We start from the raw sequence: 747 nt of genomic DNA, 5'->3' as shown, positions 1-747 counted from the left end.
AGCTACACGCGTCCTTTGTTGCCTTTTGTCTGCTCTTTACAGCAACTTGTGTTTGAACTCACTGCTCTCCTGCTCCTCCAGCTCGGCCGCCTCCAGCTTGGCTCCCTGCAGCCCGGGATGGACGTACATGTCCGGGGACAGGCTGGTCTCCCCGCGGTCCTCCTCCCCCCGCACCGCCAGCGCGCTGAGGTAAGCCAGGTTGTCCTCTCCGTCCGAGAAGGAAGGGCTGTCCCGGGCCCCGGCGAGCATGCAGGACGGAGGGGTTTGGAAATGCTGCTGCTGCTGCTGCTGCTGAGGAGGAGAGGGGGCCAAGTGCTGCTGGCTGTGGACCCGATGCGTCAGCTCCAGGGACCCGGACTGCTGCTGCTGCTGCTGCTGCTGCTCCAGCTTGAGGATATCCTTGACAGAAAACGGCGTGGAGGTGAGCGGACTCTGCAGCATCATGTCATCCAGCTCCTGCTCTGCAGCATCGAGGAAATGAAGCCCGCCGAGTAACATGCACTCCCCTTCTCCCTTTCCACACTTTTTCCTAACAAATAATTGAGCTTAAAAGCCCCTTCTTTGGTAATTGGAGGTGCGTTAAGCCTCTGGAATCCCTCATCGCCATAAATCGCACGAAAACATGGGTATTAGTCCCGGGTTTGTCCATGCAGGTCTCCTCACTGACAGATATAATGTAGGGCTTTGTAAGGGGAGTTTGGACCGGGGCGAAGGAGCGTCTCTGCCTCCTGTGATGTCAGGGGGAGG

General features: G+C 58.4%; 1 protein-coding gene across 1 annotated transcript in view; it reads right to left on the bottom strand.

The window, feature by feature from the left end:
* LOC103373852 (homeobox protein Nkx-2.3-like) overlaps positions 1 to 498 on the bottom strand; it is a 2,768-nt gene extending 2,270 nt beyond the window's left edge. Inside the window, exon 1 of the mRNA XM_008303855.1 lies at positions 63 to 498. Coding sequence (XP_008302077.1) covers positions 63 to 498 — 436 coding nt within the window. The remainder of the gene's footprint in view (positions 1 to 62) is intronic.
* Between the last annotated feature and the right edge of the window lie 249 nt (positions 499 to 747).

Source organism: Stegastes partitus, unplaced genomic scaffold (assembly GCF_000690725.1).
Source record: "Stegastes partitus isolate 25-593 unplaced genomic scaffold, Stegastes_partitus-1.0.2 Scaffold2082, whole genome shotgun sequence".
Taxonomy (NCBI): Eukaryota; Metazoa; Chordata; class Actinopteri; family Pomacentridae; genus Stegastes; species Stegastes partitus.
This window is presented reverse-complemented; position numbering and strand designations above follow the sequence as displayed.